We start from the raw sequence: 15,970 nt of genomic DNA, 5'->3' as shown, positions 1-15,970 counted from the left end.
AACTCATGAACAAAAGGAGTTTTTGAAATTTTATTTGACATAAAACATGTTTTGGGCACACTTTAGCCCTCGCCCCAATTCCGCCCCAAAGGGTTGGAGGACAACCCCCAATTTCATGACTCCAACTTGGTGTTGCACCTTTTTCAAAATGCCCCTCCATGATCTGGAATCCTGGTGGTGGCGGCATAACTTCTCCAGTCTCCATAAATGCACCAGGTGTAGGTCTTCTTTTGAACCCAGCAGCTTTCATGTGGTAGAGTTCCGACCGAATGACATGGTCTTTGCTTCTCGAGTCCAGATAGGTCTGCATGGCATGGTCTGATGGTAAAGCTGTACTGGCAACCGGAATTCTCTTTCTGGTTGATCGGCCTTCCGTTGTGAGTTTTATGCATCCTTCTTAAACAGGCTTCCTTAACCTTATTGAGGATGTGTGATCGAACAACCTTTCTTGTCTTCTCTCATCAGTGAAGTGGACTATGCCTGCCAACATGCCCACGAAGATCAGAAGAGTAACAGGGTGTTATTAGCTGCATTCATTCATGCAAGTTCCTGCTACCTCTTACGTGACCTTCAAACAAGCCTAGATTCTCTGAAGTCGTGTGATCTAGATCTAGGAACAGGTCTTCTATATATCCGATTTGGAGATGCTCCCAATTTACCCCGGGACACCCACAGATTGTGCCAGCACGACTAATGGGGTGTTCTCTAGTAGTCTGTTGTGCCGAGGGATCTATTGCATGCCTCATAACTCTGATTGTCTAAGCATTTATTTTTATTCCTATGGACCAGGACAGTTTGTATACTCCAAACTGTCCGTCGTGCATTCCTCCGGATATGGACATTGGATGCTTTACCTATGGCTAGGCACATTATGGTTGCCTCTTCCAGCTCTGGGTTGCGGTTGTCTTGCCTCCTTTTTATGAGTCCTGGATGCTTCCTTGGGTATCAAGCTCTTAACATCTTATCCAAAGGTCATGAGAAGGAGGGGCGTCCCTATAGATGCTGGTTGGAGTTTCCAGCAGTAAGTGCCTCCGGTCTCCTTCCTGGTAAGATTCTCCCATTTCCTCTGTTTGCTAGTACCAGTGGTGGATCTTCTGGCTTCACAGGTGGCTTGGTTGCATTCTCCAGGATGCTCTGAAAAGGATGGTCTTCACAACCCTGCTCACTGACCATTCCAATGGATTGTCCTACATCTCTAGGGATTATGCCCCTATCTCTGTGTTTTTCACACTCTCTCCGGGTGTAGGTTTTCCAGCTCCTTACCCAGTGTCCAGCTGGCTGTTTTGCAGCCTTTCTCCTAAGGGAATCTCCCCCCCCCCCCTATAAACCCCCTCGCAACATTCTCCTCCTCGCGCACCTGCCCCTCTACACCCTCTGTGTCTCAGCTATAAGATGGATCTCAGGTTCGAGGCTTATCTTGTGTAGGGCATTCTTCAGTGGTGGGTAGGCGGTCACTCCAGCTGTGCCGCTAGGGCTCTCTTGTGAATCCTCTAAGGGGTTGGAGAAAAATTTAGGAGGAAAATGGTCAAGTTGCTTTGCTGGTAGTATAGCAAAAGAGGTTTTATAATCTTTCAGCTACTGGAAATTGCCCCCTTGGTTGCAAGTGTGATGTAGGCACTGGAGTTTGAGGGCAGCTAACTCCAAATGCAGATCCGTTTCTATCGTGCCTTTCTCCCCCCCTGGTATAAGATAGTCATGGGTACTGTAGAGCTTTATATGTTTCTCGCAAGGAGATCTACGGATGGAGGTATACGCATCATTAGAGAGGAGAAAAAATTGTATGCTCTGTATTTGGGACATTCGTTGTTTCTTATTTTTTTTATTTCTCAAGTCTTCTCTTTGGTGGAATTGGGACAGGTCTGTTAGTGTTGGGTTGAGCCATAATGTGAGCCATGTTTAGAGCTGTGTGGGTTGGAAATTTGAGGTCCTTCTATCCAGTTGAGTAACTTTGCTGAAAATGGTGGCAGGGTTAGGGGATAGGGACATGACCTCGATGAAAGACGCCCTGCCAAATGAGCGGACAAAATGGTGTGGGGGGAAAAAGCCCTTGTCTCCTCCTCCCCCCATACAATTATGCCCATGCTTACAATGATACAACATAGACACAGAAATTGGGATGGGCTTACCGAACCATGGGCCCATTTTCCCCCAACTCGTGGTCTGACAAAAATGTCTAAAGCCTACTCTTAAATCCTTGTCTCACCCTTTTAGCACCCTAATCTGCAAAGTGACGTATCAATGGGGTGGCCAACAGAATGTTTTCAAACCTAACTTATTTCAGCGCATAGCGTCCTGGCTACCCTAAGCTAATAACAAAGTTCCCAGGAATGTCCAAATCGATATTTGTTTATCTTTTTTTTATTTATTTATTCTTTTAGACCCTATTCCAGTCAGTCCCTACTCCATTATATCACAACATGTCACTTGATTCTCAGAGATTTACAACAGATCCCTCTTGGACCTTAGATTTCTAGATTTGACAGATTTCCCCCCCGGCCCTCTCCCCAGCACCTTGGCTTCAGTCAGATCCCTCCTGGAACTATTCTTGACGATTCAAGGCAGACTTCTTTCCTAGGATTTAGCTCTCATCACAGGCCTCTCTACTATTCCTTGGGTTACAGGACTCACCGTAGGCCTCTTATAGTCTTTGCACCCTCCTGGAACCTTGATTATCCTTCCTTCAGGGTTGCTCTTGGAAAGCCCCAGGGATTGGCTTTCCCTCCCCCCCCCCACAAGGAGCCGAGAGGGGCTGTTCTATTTTTGTGCTATTCTGGTTCGCCAGGGCTCAGTAGCTCTCCATCTCGTAAAGGCTGGCCCAGTCTTCCACCAAGCAGCAGCCCTTCAGTATGCTCCCCTTGTTTGAAGGGAAATCTAGCACATACGTTTCTGCCTACTGCGGGTCCAAGACCCAGACTGAAGTTTCCCAGCCCCTTTTATACCGATTGGGCTCTGGTAGATTACAATTGACTATCTGCTTGGTTCCTCGGTCTCCTTCTCTGTGATTGGCCAGACTCGGGAGGACTTCACCACGTCCTACCCTCTCTTCACTGATTGGCATTGGCACTCCCATTAGGTACACAGACTTTGTGCTCTATAGATTGCAACTGAGAGGTTTCTAAGTCGTTTGTGATATTCAGCACCATCTTGGAATTCCCTCTCCACTGCGTTTCGCATTCTCTTCTGCTGGGTACAGAATTTCTGGCAGTTGGGTGTTGGAATACCCGTTTGGTGAGCTCCCCACTGCTTCTTTCTATATTGTGGTCTACTCTTTTGTTGAGTAATATGGGAAACTGCTCACTGTGCCGTTTGTGACCAAGGTAGTATGAACCTTTCGGGGAAGCCTGGTGCAGGTATGCGATCTTCTGGCTGCTGAGACATTGTTGTCCGCGAAGACATCGTTTTCCACTGTAACCGATGGGGCAAAGTGCAACGATAAATGCTCAGGGAATTAATTGAATGTCCTTTCCAATTACTCTCTGGGCCCCGATTCGGTAGCGACTGGGTTAACCTCATCTGCCTATGTCTCGCTCCCCCATATAGGGGTGTGTGTGTGTGTGGGGGGCTCCTCTGACTTGCTGCATAGTGATGGCATCCCTTGACGTGGCAGAGTAGCACAATGGCATGCTCGCTGGTTAGCAGGAAATATGGTATGTGTGATATTAGTTGATCACGTTAACAGTGATTTCCACCATGACCATGCTAAAGCCCTTTGTGGCAAGTGTGTTTTTCTCGAAAGGCTTCCACGGACTGATTACTTGTACATATCTGATTTAAAAGCACTGGGAACACTGAAGCAATTGTTTTCATCAAAGAGATGGTTGGTAGCAGAGTAATGAGGGGCTCAAAAGGTGCATGGTGGGGGCGGGCAGCAGAGGTGGCTACAGAGACGTATGAGGAAGGACGTGGCAGAAAAGCAAAGAAGGAAAAGACTGCTGGCAGAAGAATGGAGAGGCAGCATTTGAGAGCGCTGGGGGAGAATCTAATGAGTGGGGTTTTTTGTAATTGGTGAAGAGGTTGGGGCATAGGGGTGCTTGTGGCATGCAGATCATGAGAAAGTGGTACAATACAAAATTGTTAACAATGTAGTCCTTGGTGCTTTTCTCCTGCACTCTGATCGTGCAAAATGCTCTTCCCTGAATCATTGCTCACATTTCATCAACAAATGTATGGGAATCAATTTCAATATTTTTTACAATTTGTATTCACATGTGTAAATTTAAAATGAAAGTTCCTTCAAAAAGCAAACAGAAGTAATTTCTAGTAGCAAGTCAATTGTAATTCGAACAATTTTATGTTTCCCCTTTTCCTCTGTCTTTAAATTTTCATGACGCTGTGATTATATTCTTCATAATTTCCCTTTTTAGAATATTGCCCAACGTGTTTCGAATAGTCCCATATTCTCCATCAGGGGAACAGTACTGTATACTTCCCCTGAAACCAATAAAATAAGTATGTAATAATTAAACCTCAATCAAAAAGACGAATCAAAATTCACTGTCCCATGATCTGGTAAGACGTATTTGTATTTAATTTTATATGGCATTTATAACGCGCCTGCACACAAGTGTTTCAAGCGTGACAAGACAAGGAGGAGGCAACAAAGGGAGGCCAAAACAGCTATCTCACTAGGCTTTGTGTGATTCAGATTGCGCAGGGAAGCATATAAAAAATGGGGGGTGAAGAAGTGGAAAAGGGGAGGGGTATGGAGGGGTATGGAGAAGTGCTGGTAATCGGATGGTACAGCCAGCGGGGGGGGCTCATAAGTGTAGAGACGGGGGACTGCAGGGTTACATATACAGATCACAAGTGCAGGGCGGGCCAAGAGGCAGTGCGAGGTGCAACTCGGCAGGCAGGGACCTGGGCCCAAATTCAGAGGGTAGTCAGGTGACCAGTGCGTGGAACAGACGGGTCATCAGCAGGGGAGAGGACGAGAGAAAGCGGAAGCGAAGAGGAAGGTCTTCAGCTGCGAAGAGGAAGGTTGCTTCTGGAACCGAAGATAGTTCTGTTAAAGTTTGAGAGAGGCTGTGAGGCTTTTCCAGAGGGAGGCCCCAGCCGAAGCAGGAGATCTGCCCCCTCGCTGCTTGGAAAAGCGGCTGACCCTTAGAGAGTTGGAGGTGGATGATCCGAGAGCTCGAGAAGGGAGATACTTGCGAAGAGAGAGTCTGAGGTAGGGTGGACCCAGGCCCCAGAAAGCGTGTGGATAATGCAAAGGGTCTTGAACTTGATCCTTTCCGCCACTAGGAGCCAATGAAGAGATTTCAGAGCTGGAGAGATCTGATCTGTGGGCTTGAGGCCAAGGACAAGTCTTGCAGTCCTGTTCTGGATAAGTTGCAAAGGCAGGAAGATCTAGAAAGAGGCTGTTGCCGTAGTTGGTATACAGTCTTTATAAAGAGTATGTTGTGTAGACCTGCACATATACAAAACTTTTATAACGACAAAACATAACAAAAATGTATGTGGGGGTAAAGGGTTAAATCTTGTGGGGAAACAGTTGGGGTGGGTTTTTGGGGGTGTGAAACAGGGTTTGCCCCCCCCCCAAAGAATGTATTATGTTTTTCGTTGTAAGATTTTTGCTAGAAGTGCATTCTAAATAAAATGTGGTGTTATAAAGACCTGTAACCGCAGTAGTCCAGCCTTGAGAGGACCAGAGCTCTGGAGGCAGTGAGCTTCTGGCGGAAAGTGAGGAAGGGAAGAACACCTCTGAGAAGGTGCAGCTGATCTTCTTCAAGATGTCAGAAATGTGAGGAGAGAAGGGGGGGTGGCGATGAAGATGAACCTGGGGGGGTGGGGGAGAGGGGTGTGTGTGTGTGGGGCGCTGAGGGGAGCCTGAAAAAGAGCTTGGTGTCATTCGCATAGCATTGAAATTTGGAGCAGAGAGCAGCTCTGCGGTGGGCGAGAGGAGCCAGGTATTGGTTGAACAGCCAGTGAGAGAGGTTAGACCCCTGGGGAACACCACAGGTAGTGAGCGGATAGAAGAGAGAACCTGAAAGGGTCAGTCAGTGAGAAAGGAGGTCCGCCAGGGCCTGATCAGTGATAACCAGATTATCACAGAGGCGCGTCAGCAGGATGGCATGGTTGACCGTGTCGAAAGCAGAAGAAAGATCAAGTAGAATGAAGTCGGAAGGAAGGTTAGAGTCGAGGTTGGAGAGCAGGTCTTCAGGGATGATCAGGAGAGCATTTCCCATGCTTCTAGCCATTCTGAAGCCAGACTGATGGTCATGGAGACAACCAACACATTCAGTGTGAAGGTTAAGCTGGGAGATGGCCAGCGTTTCCAGGAGTTTGCCCAAGAAAGGATTGATGAGATCGGGCGATAGTTAGCCGGAGAGGAAGGATCGGCAGAAGGCTCAGTCCACATCACATGTAGCTAACTTGTTGATGTTGAGGTCGTCCAAAAATTAAAAAACAATTTTTTAAAAGGAAATTATATCCAATGTCGCTATGAAGGTCACAATACTAGCCTGCGGCATACCTCCACTTGTGATACCAGCAATTGTTATTTATTCATTAAAATACCCATGTGGCATTTATTATGTTGGATTGGCAACAAGGGAAGCCAAGGTTAAATGGGGTGGCCATATATCAAACATAGAACATGAATTATCCAGTATATGTGCACTTTATTGAGAAAAGACATTAGATTTTACAGTTCAGATGAATTTTATTGGAGAAAATTCAGTTACTGGCAAGAGGCGTAAACAAATGTTTTCCAGGAACTAAAATTACTGAATTAAAGACCTGATTCATTAACCTTTAGGGGAAAACATTTGGAATATGACTTCAAGTTTCTTATGAAATATTAGAATTTTTAACGCTGGTCTATAATATCTGACTGGAGAATATTCCTCCAGAAATAGCCAATAACCATTGAACATTAATGAGAATATGAACATGTATCTACAAGCGTTTTAGGTGTAAGTTCAGCATATTGTGTTAGAAGCAACCTGTTGACTTTCATCACTTTGCCTATATTATTTATAGAATTATCTGAAATGCTTAAGCTATGCACGATTATTCAGTGCAGTAACCGTTCCTTGTTAGAAGAATTGAAATATGCAACGCATTGTAAATCCAGTCATTTATACTGAAGAATGTTTTTTCATGTAACCATGTATTCACAAATCTGCTAATTGCTACAAGGTCGAACTGCTGATGGAAGATACTGAAAGATTTTAAGTAAACTTCATCACTTATATTCCAATATGGTGCTGACATTGTCGCGCAATACGTGACCGGCTTTTGCTTATCCTAGTTAAATGTTCGTAAACCGAGACGCAAGTAAGAGCATTGTGCGCTCTTTTGATGACTACTTAAGAACCTTGGCATTCTGTTTGGTTTTTAACAGTGTGGTCCCCACGAGAACTATGCAACTTGAGAGCTAAGCCTTAAGGTAACATTTTATTTATTATTTTTGATGAGGTATGACAATATATAATGGCTGCCATAGCTTAGCATGACAGCCATTATATATTTAGGAAACACAAGTGGATTATCTACACTAATTCCTCAAGAATCAGTAAGGCCATTATATCCTCTAATTAGAAGAAGTTATTGGGTGAAAAAACATCAGCAAGGTGTATTTACTTGTGAGGAAATACAAATACTTCCTATAAGGCACTGAATTTTCAAGTTGCATTTACTTGATTGAGGTTTCGTTTTTGAATAGTTATTGTGGTTTCATTAAACGTATACCCCGACTGAAGAATATTAAGCGGAAGAGGAAACGTAAAACTGTTTGAATTGCAATAATTGACTTCTGTCTGATTGACTTTTATTTTTTCTTCTTTTTTTGATGTAACTTTCATTTTAAATGTACATGTGAATAAAAATTGAAAACCATATCTTTGTAATCAAAGAGATGTGCTATCTTTGAAACGTGAAGAATGATTTTGGAAAGAGCATTTTGCCCGATAAGTGTGCAGGAAAATAGACGCTTAACGTTGTGCTTTTTGGTTTTGTAGAAAACCAATCTTTCTCCTAGTATTTTGCTGAATAATTGAGGAGTTTATTTACTGCATTTTCTGGCATAATTATTGAACATCAAGTGTGTTAGGGGAGTTTTCCTTAAAGTCCACTGTGGGGTAAGACTTTCTCAAACTATCCCAATGGTTTTTAGATCCCCCAACTCTTATTATCAGACTGTTGTGAAAATGATGTACAAATATTGCGGGCACCTTTTGAACATTGATTCTCTAACTGGCTATCCACACTTTTGAAGACTGCTTCCATTGCAAGAAAAAGGAAATCCCTTTTGCGCTTTGCTAGTACACGTGTATTCTTAGAACCAGCTTCTGGAGTAGAAATAGTAAGTTAACAGCTGCACCAACGAAAGCCAACACTCTGGCCTTTGTCCACAATTAACCTGTGAGTTAATGACCTGCCATGAAGATATGTCTACCAAAGGTATAAAAGGCTGTTTGTTTTGAGAAGAACTTCAGATATAGAACGAATCCAGCCACTGTTTTCTACTCTCCGCTTGAAGCGCATTAAAATAAACTAAAATCTGTGTCTTTTTAAAAAAAATATTCTGTGCTGGTGTTTCATTTATGGAAATTATTATGGGCACAGGCGGGTGTCAAAAAAATCCCACACTGTAGTACTTATGGAACCTTGGTAGAGTGGCAGAGCACTCGCGCTCATCATAAGAGGAAGATTTGAGCTGTAGGTAAGTACACTGCACCTAGTTAGTAATGTAATTCAAAGAAACACTTGCACATACATGCATATTAAAATATATTTATTATGTTTACACAAGATGATGAGCTTTAAAATACTTGGTACATTTAACCAAATCACACAGAAATACTTGTGAAAGGCCACTGCTTAGTTTGTAGTTGCGGTTAAAATATTTACAGTGTTTTGAAGAGGGAGTATTTTACTCCCTGATTTTACAATTGGAGAGTAAATGCAATTTCAAGCGAGTAAACTTCTTCACAAGAGATTTAGTATCTGAAATGTTCAGACATTTGGGGAATAAAACTTCAGTCCATGCATCCAGCCAGTGATAGAAATGAGGACTTAAGGCATGATTGCAGGCCTTGACTAACCAATCAGTCAACACTGAGATGGTAACTGGACCATGGAGTGTGGGGTGAGGTGTGGTAAGCTGCACAGTGGAATGGTTCCTGCGCCAACAGTATGCCTGAAATCATGGAAATGCACAGTGTGTGCAGCTTGGGAACCTTGTACCTACCAGCTGTGCACACAGACTTAAGCTACAGTTTGTGGTCAATTTTTAGTGTGGTGCAAAGCTCCAATGAGGAAGGAAAACAAACTAACCAGAGGGGATTCTCATTTTGAATTATTGTGTAAATGTTACCAGGGCGAGGTTTCCCAATACAGAGCGGAAGCTAGCGCTTTTAATGACAGGAAATAAAAAGCAAACTCATCCTTGCTAAGTTTTCAAAATCACGAACCTCCGATAAAACGATCTCTGCAGCAGGTGCATTATCCCAGTTGGTTTAACACGTTTTCGGCACATTCAATAAGGAACTGCATGGGGAACGGCAATTTACACATGATAAGAGAGCCAAGTTCAAGAACTGTCTCCGATTCCCCAGGCTCAATGGCAAGGAAGCTTCTAGGTCAGGAAATAAAAGCTGAAATCTGGACAGCAATAAGTTCACTGAAGTATGGAAAATCACTGGGCAGCATGGTTTGACTGCTTACTCCTACAAAACCTTCAAAACTCCAAAAAGTACTCACTTGCTGGCATCCGACAATTCAATTATAAACTTCACAAATGTTTTTTTGGAGTCAATGACATTTTCCATTAGAACAATCCTGTCAAAACCAGGCATAGATTGAAACTTGCGCAGTGCAAACTACCACCCACTACCATTCATCGGCGAAAATGTGGATCGACAGGTTCCAAATTAATTGCTGCATGTTAATCGGGCAAGCCACGTCAATCCCATAGAAATGGGAGCAACAACCTGGTAATGGCCATAGATGCTCTAAGATGTAACTGGACCATCACCCTGTTGAGCATGAACGTGGAGTAGCAATCTGCATTAACTTTAAAATGAAGTGTTTCTGCTGCTACTGTCCAACACAGCCGCCATTTGCTGAGCTTAAAATGTAGTAGTGAAGGGGTATGGACCATTCTAAACTAAACTGGTCATGAAAATGCTTATCTAAACGTTAAATTGGACTGTAAGAAATTCAAATATCTGGCGATGTACATTATCAGATAATGACATCTGAGCGGTTGAGACATATGGAAACAACTCGTAGAAATCAAATAAAAAGGTTAACATTTCAATATAGTACCCGTTCACCCAGCCTCTGGGCTAAAATGAATACCATTAAAATTATACTTTTATTGGAATTACTTAACATACTCCAGGATGAATGTGCCCCGCCCTCAATCTACTTACAAACAAGTGGAGACTTTATTCACAGACTTTTTTTGGCACCCTGGAAGAAAGGCACAAAGTCAAAAAGGGCTAGTCACCTGCCTTTAGAAAATGCTGCTCATTTCGAAGCAGCCCACCAAGTGGAAAGGATTTTCGCGTGCGGCACTGCAGAGTCTTTGTGCATATACTAATGGTTCATACTGCAGTGCCATCTACTGGCAGAAAGAGGACTTTATTTCAAAAAGAATTAGTGACAATCCTGCGTAAATGGTACGCATTTAAAAGTGTAAGGTGGCGTAATGGCAAGAATTAAATGCGTAAAACGTCCCAATACGCCCCTTATCTGGAGGGCTGGTGTTTGACACTAATGACAGTTCTACTGTATTATCGGTTCTACTGTGCATTCATGTAAGACAAATAAAATACGGTAATTAAATTTAGTTAGCAAAACCATATAAGATATAGTCTTTTTAGAAGGAAAACAGTTGATTAGACAAATACTAGCAGAGCTTAAGGTTATAGACACATGTTCTTCGCACAGCAAGGCTCTTAAGGTCCAAAATGCAACCCTAGCAAAAAAGGCAGTTCGCAGAGGCTCAAAGTCTTGTAAAGCAGCAGAATACGAAATGTTCCTGTGGTACTTTCTAGTCTTTAAGTTGCAGGAAGATTAAACCAACATTGGCGACCCTGTTAAAGGACTCCCATCAGCAGCTTGTATCAGAGGTAAGAGGGGGTGGGGGGTATCCTGGACACCTGTATATGCACTCCAATTCTCTGGAGCGACTTCACAGATCAAGGTAAGCGCTACCCACCCCCCTAGCCCACAGTATCTTAGGCTTAAAGAAATGTCTGTGGCTGTATTCTCCCCGATGTGGCAGCGCTAGACCCGATCTCCAGTTTCCTTGGTCTGATGATGAAGGGCAGGACAGTGGATCCCTCAGCAGCAGTCTCGAGACAGGATCTCTGGCATGGCTTTTTTCAGCTCTTCTGGTCAGTCTGCAGGTTTGGCGCTTTTTCTTCAGCACCAACAAAGGATATGATTGCCTGGTCCATCTTCTTCGATTCCTGGAGTCCAGCACTCTGCTGAGGGGACTTGGACAAGTCGGATTGTGTCTCTGGAGGTTCACATGCAGCTCTGCAAAGACTTGGACTGATTCGGCCTTTCCGGGACGATGCCCTTCAATTGGGTTGGAGGGAGATGGCTCAGATTAGAGTTCGTATAGGGACAGGTTGTTCCCACCAGTAAAAGTGGAGGAGTCCTGTTAGGGGTTCCTCTGTCGCACAGAAAACTGGGTCAGGACAGCAGTGGTCGCTTTACTGTGTTGCAAAGGGTCTGCAGGCATCTCTGGTCATAGTCTTCTTTGGTTACTTTAGTTTCCAGTGGTGGACTTGCCTTTCAACTCAGGAGCCTCAAGTTTTTATATAGTTTCAGCACACTCCTCTGCAATTTCTCACAGCAGTTTACAGAAGGGGCGGGTGGCCAGACCCCCATGCCCTCCCTCATCCTCCCGTGGGAGCTGGTTCCATTCAGGCAGACAAAGGGCAAAGGAGTGACTAACTCCTCCCTCACTTCCCGGTCATAAGTGCGGCCCATATGTGGGGACACCCCAGGGTTTGTGACAAAGGAAAAACACACACATGCATGCCCTTCCCCAGCACCCTTCCCGGTAGAAGGGCTAACAAAGAACAACCACGCTAGAAATGGCGGAAAAAGACGGGAGCCACCAACCAAGTTAGAACTTAGGTACCCCTATTGTGCACAACCGAGACTGTGAACAGTCTGCAGTAATAAATTACACAATAGTTTATAGAACATGTCCACTGCCACCAGCCGTAAATATAGGGTTGTCTTTGTGACTAAAAGGTCACAGGAGCAGAGAGAAGGGGGATGCTAAGTATCCTCTTGGCACTCCACATAAGGTGGTGTGTGCCAATCTCTCAGAATATATAGTTTTAGGAGAGCTAAAAGTGTCTCTCTATCCTTACGAACAGTAGAAAATAAGGATAAAGAAAGAATTTCAAAGGAGAATCCAAAGGGTCCCCAGCAACATTGCCCATAAGTTACTGTATGCTGCAAAAGTAAAATACAGATGCCTTAAAAGAGATATGGAGGAAAGTGGACTCCATAGGACAGTAAAACACAGAGTTCCAAAAGACAGACCCCATTAGGAGTGGAAAAAAGGCTCCACTCATACAGGATATAATGAAAAAGGTCCAGAAGTCCAGCAAAAAGTGCTGGGGGAGGGGGTCTCACTACGTTAGGGGATGAAGCATAAAAATGAAATCTCCCTAACAAAGTGCACTTGTGTATTTTGGTTTTCCTTACGCTGAGAAACTCGAAGACACATTCTGGAGCAAGGAAAGGAAGGGACATGAGGCCAATTCCACTCTTCCTCCCTTGCTAACCATCTGGCACCATAGAAGTGGAGGCGAAACTATAAAGGTGTAGACTCTGGTGGTGAGCACAATCTACTGCTGCCAACATTTTCCTCTTGTGATCTTCAGCTGTACCAAATCTGTGTGTTGTTTCCAGCCACTAGGTACACCTAGCACCTGCCAAATAGTTGTAGAGTGACGGCAGAGCTGTACTTAATCGTAGCACATTGTAATTGGACAAGTTGTGCTGTGAAGTAAACACTGTGGGGAGGCGGCTGTTTTGGGGTTGGTTGCCATCATCCAGATTCCCTTTCAAATCTGACCTGACATTGTGTCTTGCCTCCTACAGAAGAAAGACAGCGGAAGCTCCTTGAGTATTTGGCAGCTAAAGGGAAGTTGAAACCGCCAAACCCAAAGTGAGTGAGAAATGCTGTGCCTGCTCGGGCACTGGGAAATCATTATCTGCTTTCATTTGACAACTGTTTTGTTAGAAGATATAATGTTCAGAGACCGGCGACATGTTGAAAAAAATGTTTCGAAATTCTAACAATATTGAATATGTTTTTAGAGGGGAAACCAATGCATTGCACTTTAACTTATATTGAAAATTCTTTGTCACAAATAATTTTGTTTCATTTTATGTAACCATGTCAATTTTATTTGATGTCATGTCTAATCCAACTATTCTAATGATGCGTGTGTCTTGTTTTTATTAACCTGCGTTTATTTTAAGTACATATTTTTAAAGAAAGGCTCATAGACCGGATTTGGTTGTTACTTTGGGTAGTTTTTCACCTTAATTTTGTTCTAAAGCCAACCTCAGCAAAATGCTCACCTTTTGTGTTTAAACACGTTTCAAAGTATAGCGTGTCCTGAGTCTCTTGTTCTGCACAAATAGTTGACACCCTATCTTGGGGGAGGTGACACATTCTTGAACAGCCCTTCTGCCTCCTTTCAGATCCATAGTGAGTCTCCTAGTTCCGCGCCGATTAGAAGACCCCTCCCTTATGTTCTTTTTCCCTTAAATGTGTTGAATGATGTGAGTTTGTGGTATGACTACATTGGTACACACGCAACAAGATGTGGTGGTGGGCAATGTAAACTTTAGACCATGGGTTCTGCAATCCTGGATTGTTTAAGGTCTTGGCTCAAACTGTCAGGCATAACTGTAGATGGGTGTTGGGGTTTAAGCGCTCTAGAGTTCTTGGCACCCCTAAAGCCTTCTATATCACACACCCGGTGCACGGGTGTGGTTCACTATAGTGCCTGAAAAGTTGACATATGTGCGCCACCTGCTGACCCACAGGATTGAAAGGAACCCTTAAAAATGATAAACATAATGCAAGAACACTTGCAAAACTGGGTACAAATATACCCTAGACCAGCTAGACCGAATTTGTCATAGTCATAGCTGCATTCTAGTGTGCATGATGTATAGCCGTGCTTACAGCAGATGTCCACCAAAGTGGTGCGTTTAAGCTCAGATGAAGCTTATCTTTGATGTTGCTGTGTCATCCGATCTTCTGTGAGGAAGAAAAAGCCAGCTACATTTTGTAGACTTTTCTAGGCACTATGGACCGGCTACCCTTTAGTGTACCAAGTGCAATAGACTGGTTGCCCAAAAGCATGGGGGATACAGGCTGCCATAGAAACTAGGCTAATGGGATTCTCTGAGCTCAATGGACTGGTTACCTTTATCATCTTAAAACATATCTTCCATGTCCTACAAACGCTAACCAGAGCAGTATAATAAGTGCGATATCAAGGAAAGCTGCATGTAACCACTGTGTGTTACAATTGCTAACTTAAGCAGTTCTAAGTAAAATGGAGAGTTACCAACATATCTTCGAGCATCATGGGCGGGCTAAACATTGTAAGCGAGATTGTTCCATGTGTTAACCTGCCTGTGCTTTCCTCCAGTTGCAATGCCAGGCTACCTGCCTAGTTGGTACCACCCCTATAACTGTCCTTACAGGTATTGTAGACTGGCTAATATCAAACTGCTGGGACCAGTACCAAGGCCCCGGTGCAGTGGTACGCTACCTTGATGGATCTGTAAGCACAGAAGGGGCACTCCTAATACATTTACTTGGTGCAATTAACCATCTGTCCTCAAAGGGCTTTATGCGCGATGGGCCAGTTCTTCCTATGATCGTCACAGTGCTGGGGACAGGGCATCATCCTAAACCTCTGTGTGATTGGACATGCCAACGAAGAGTGCAACACCATTCCTACCCAACTCTTCCCCACCCCCCCAACCCCACCAAACCCCTTCAAAAACTAGCTAGGTGCAACACCCTTCCCACTGCCAACAATCCATCCAAGAGCAATTCACTTCCAAAAACCATCTAAGTGCATTGCAACATATTTTTCCCAGAAACCGTCCCAAGTACAACGCATTTCATTTGTACCCATTTAAGTGCTAAGTACAACTGATTTGCTACCCCCAAAAAGCATCTAAATCAACTTTGGCATCGCAATCGAAGGCGCTCAGATTTTACTTTGGCACAGCACTGGAAGGACACTCTGATACGACTTTGACACAGCAGTGGAAAATTGTCTAGAATCTACTTTGACACAGCAAACTAAAACACCTAGATTCAACCTGGCACAGCAATGGCAAGACACACAGTCTCTGCCCCTGGCACAGCAATGGAAAGACACTCTGATTCAACCTGGCACAGCAAAGGCAAACGCTCTGCCCCGGCATAGTAATGGATAGACGCTCAGACTTGGCTACCTGACACAGTTGGGCTAAAAGCATGTAATATGATATTAGGTAATACAAGTGTATGTTTTTCTGTAAGGAGTAAAGTAATTGCTGTACTCCTCGCCCACACCACACTTATATCAGTTGCTGCTGGTTCACTGCAGCAGGCTTCACAGGCGAACACGGGCAAACACTGTGTGGAGATGCTCAGTAGGAAAGCTGCCCTTTGCTTCTGGGCCTTGGCGGGCAGCCCGGGCTCGGCTGCCCTGAGACTCTCGGCTAAGGGGGCTTCCTAATGGGCTTGCGGCCAAGCGGGGCGGTGGGGGGCGGGAAACAAGGTAGGGAACGCAACACAGTAAAGGATGGGGAGAAGAGGCAAGGGAAAAAGCTCACGTGGTGCACCAATTAAATAAACGCGGGAGGCTGAATCCCGGTGTAAAAGGGCCTCACCTGCATGGCTTGTGGAGCGGATCGGAGCGCAAAATAAAAAATCAACTGCGACTTTTCCCACAAAGACGATCTACAT

The 15,970-nt window shown here is 44.2% G+C and overlaps 1 protein-coding gene across 1 annotated transcript in view; it reads left to right on the top strand.

The window, feature by feature from the left end:
* Positions 1 to 15,970, top strand: part of CKAP2L (cytoskeleton associated protein 2 like) — a 228,112-nt gene that overhangs the window by 29,922 nt on the left and 182,220 nt on the right. The window contains exon 2 of the mRNA XM_069619010.1: positions 13,084 to 13,150. Coding sequence (XP_069475111.1) covers positions 13,084 to 13,150 — 67 coding nt within the window. The remainder of the gene's footprint in view (positions 1 to 13,083; positions 13,151 to 15,970) is intronic.

This window comes from Ambystoma mexicanum, chromosome 10 (genome assembly GCF_040938575.1).
Source record: "Ambystoma mexicanum isolate Mex_15411 chromosome 10, UKY_AmexF1_1, whole genome shotgun sequence".
NCBI classification, from domain to species: Eukaryota; Metazoa; Chordata; class Amphibia; order Caudata; family Ambystomatidae; genus Ambystoma; species Ambystoma mexicanum.
The sequence above is the reverse complement of the archived record's forward strand: the minus strand, read 5'-3'. Positions and strand labels throughout refer to the sequence as shown.